The sequence below is a fragment of the Octodon degus genome, unplaced genomic scaffold, assembly GCF_000260255.1.
Source record: "Octodon degus isolate 3935 unplaced genomic scaffold, OctDeg1.0 scaffold00052, whole genome shotgun sequence".
In the NCBI taxonomy this organism is placed as follows: domain Eukaryota; kingdom Metazoa; phylum Chordata; class Mammalia; order Rodentia; family Octodontidae; genus Octodon; species Octodon degus.
In genome coordinates this window covers 5,891,724-5,894,638 of record NW_004524628.1, presented here as the reverse complement: position 1 = coordinate 5,894,638, position 2,915 = coordinate 5,891,724, and the positions used below count along the sequence as shown (strand labels likewise).

At 34.9% G+C, this 2,915-nt stretch overlaps 1 protein-coding gene across 1 annotated transcript in view; it reads right to left on the bottom strand.

Moving 5' to 3' along the window:
* Positions 1-2,915, bottom strand: part of Eif5b (eukaryotic translation initiation factor 5B) — a 97,496-nt gene that overhangs the window by 34,580 nt on the left and 60,001 nt on the right. Inside the window, exon 6 of the mRNA XM_023717408.1 lies at positions 2,388-2,538. Coding sequence (XP_023573176.1) covers positions 2,388-2,538 — 151 coding nt within the window. The remainder of the gene's footprint in view (positions 1-2,387; positions 2,539-2,915) is intronic.

The following is a 2,915-nucleotide window of genomic DNA, read 5'->3' as shown; positions in this document are numbered from 1 at the left end:
ATATGCAGTGTATTATTTGTTGAAACTGTACTTCCGATTTGATTTGAAACTGTCTCACTGCTATCTGTTTATCAATAAAACTTTGAAAAAATAAATAAATAAATAATCAGTGTATGGCAAAAAAAAAAAGATTGGATTGAGATGATTATGATTAAAATGACTCATTCTTCAGTAGCATTAAATATGTTTAATTCCATGTCTTACTGATGTAAACCTAAGTAATTCCACCATTTACTCTAATTATGACTTTTTTGCTTACCTATCAAAAAGTAAAAAGTGCTTTGTCTAATAAAAAAAAAAAAAAAAAAAAAAAAAACAGGGAAGGCTGGGGAGATAGCTCTGCAGTCTATGCGCCTGCCTGGCAAGTCCAAGACCCAGAGTTCAATCCCTGGTACTAGATGCCGTGCTGGTACCAGAAACCAGGCGTAGTGGTGCACACCTGTAAACCCAGCACTGGAGAAGCTGAGACAGGAGAATCACTACAGGTCTGAACTGTGTAGGGAGACCCTGTATCAAATAAATAAATGAATAGATAAATATTTTAAAAACTAGGGGATAGATCCCTTGCAGATGGGAAGGGGTTCAGGAGACTGAGGGCAAGAGGAGAGAGGAAGGGAAAGATAAGTAAGAAGAACTAAGAAATACCACATACAGTAACTAAAAATTTCAATGAATGCAAACATGTCACAAACATGAGCTAAAAATAATTAACAAGAAGAATGAAAATGGGGACAGGGGGTTTAAAGGCAGAGGAAGAGAAGTGAGTAGGAAGGGGCAGGGAATTTAAAAATGAGCTTTATTATGTAAATGCACCTATTGATCAAATTGCAAGTAAGCTTTATATACTGCGGACATATGCTAATAACAAAAAATATAGCAAATAAAAAGTGTAATGTATTCAAGAGATGAGAATACATTATATAAAACTTCATTAAATTAATACCTTCATAACAAAAAAATTAAATTCATAATTAAGCCCTGGAAGTTATAGGGGTACCAACTTACTTTTAAAAAACTTTTAAGAACTGAAGCACATGCCCTGGCATTCCAATGTGAATTGTACTTCAGGAAATGTTCTCTTTAGAGAGCCTAATTAAATGTGGAAGAACTGAAAAAATCAGATTACCATTCTGAAATTCCTAGGGAACACCGCATGTAAGATCATCACCAAGGAAACAAACTGCTAGATGGAAAGTCAGTGGAGTGCACACGTGCCATCCGAGCACGTGAGGCTGAGGCAGGAGAACACAAGCCCAGCCTGGCCAATGCAAGAGACCTTACAGGAGTGTCTCAAAATAACAAATAAAAAAGGGATGAAGACATAGCTCTTGGCTTAATCCTTAGCACCAAAAAAAAAAAAAAAAAAAAAAAAAAAGAAAAAAGAAAAAGAAGAAAGAAAAGACAGGGAAGTCAACAGGAAACTTTTATGAAAGACAAGACTGCTAATCCACTGATCAATCTTAACATCACTAGAACTCAGAGAACCAAAATGTGTCTCTGGCATGAGAACTACTACGACGCAATAATTGCTGGATCTAAGAAGATGTATACAGGCGATAGAAAATATATTCGCCAACATCAGGAGAATGTAATATTTATTATGTCTTTAATACAGAGTCGCACTACGCAGATCGGACTTGTAGTGATCCTTCCTGTTTTTCAGCCTCCCAAGAGCTGGGATTACAGGCGCGCACCACCATGCTCAGTCTTGAACCAAGTCTCAGCGTGCCCTGGGGGCAGGGCCAGCATGGCAGGCAGAAGAATATCATAAAACAAATCTAAATAAGAATTCTACATTATCCAGTACTGTCTTCAAATAAATGGCATGCCGAATATAGGGTGGGTGAGAAACAAACATATCAAAGCAATACAACTTGTGGATCTCCCCTGGATCCAGATATGCATTAACCAATATCTGGACTTTAATATTTGGCCTTTGTTTTCCAGCACTGTAATCCCAATGCTGGGGAAGCTAAAATCAGGAGGATTACTACAAGTCCAAGCTGCGTAGTGAGACACTATACCAAATACATAATAAAAAATAAAAGAGTACAAAACAAAACATGGTCAATACTGATTTTATTATCTCTACTTTTGTTTGGGAGTTATTTATAGAAGTATATTACTACATTTACACATACTTGGGGCAGGAGGCCATGTTTTCAAGTGTGTGGGACTACAAGAATATACCAAATGCACTCAGCTATAAATAACATTTTTGTTCTAGAATGGAATTTAACATCCTAAATAATCAAATTAGAATTATATCACTCATTCCTTACATTTTCACTAGACGTTTCCAAAGTACTTTCACTGGAATCCTCCTGCATTAGGACTCAATTCCATTCTCTCTCTAAAAATCACCTGTCCTGATGACTCTCACTTACCCTGAGCTTGTAGAAGTTTAAGGGTAGCTTCAGCTCTGGCTCTAGCTTCTCTCTGGGATTTAGTTAAAAGTTTCCCTTCTTTTTTCAAGCGTTCTTTTCTTTCTTTTTCTTTTTGTTTTTTCCTTTCTCTTTTCTCTTGTTCCAATCGTTCCTACGAAAGTATATGGATTAGCTTAATGAAATATAAAATTTATATGTAAATAACTCAAACTTCAAAGCTTCTGAGATACTCAAAGCATTGTAATAGGAGATTCCAAATAAAAGATTTTTAGTATTGTTCATGATTATTAATGTCAATTAGCAATGATACACAATCTTCTGTCTCTACATGAGAACAACTAGAACTTTCGGTATATCTTCATTTAATTATCTATATCAAAACAATAATGTAACTAAATTGCCATCTGACCATGAATTTTTTAGTATTAGAAGATTACAAATATTTAGCAGAATGAATTCTGAAACAAAAAATAAATAAATAAAACCTTATTTATGGACACTAAAAAGAAAAGAATTCTTTTTTTTTTT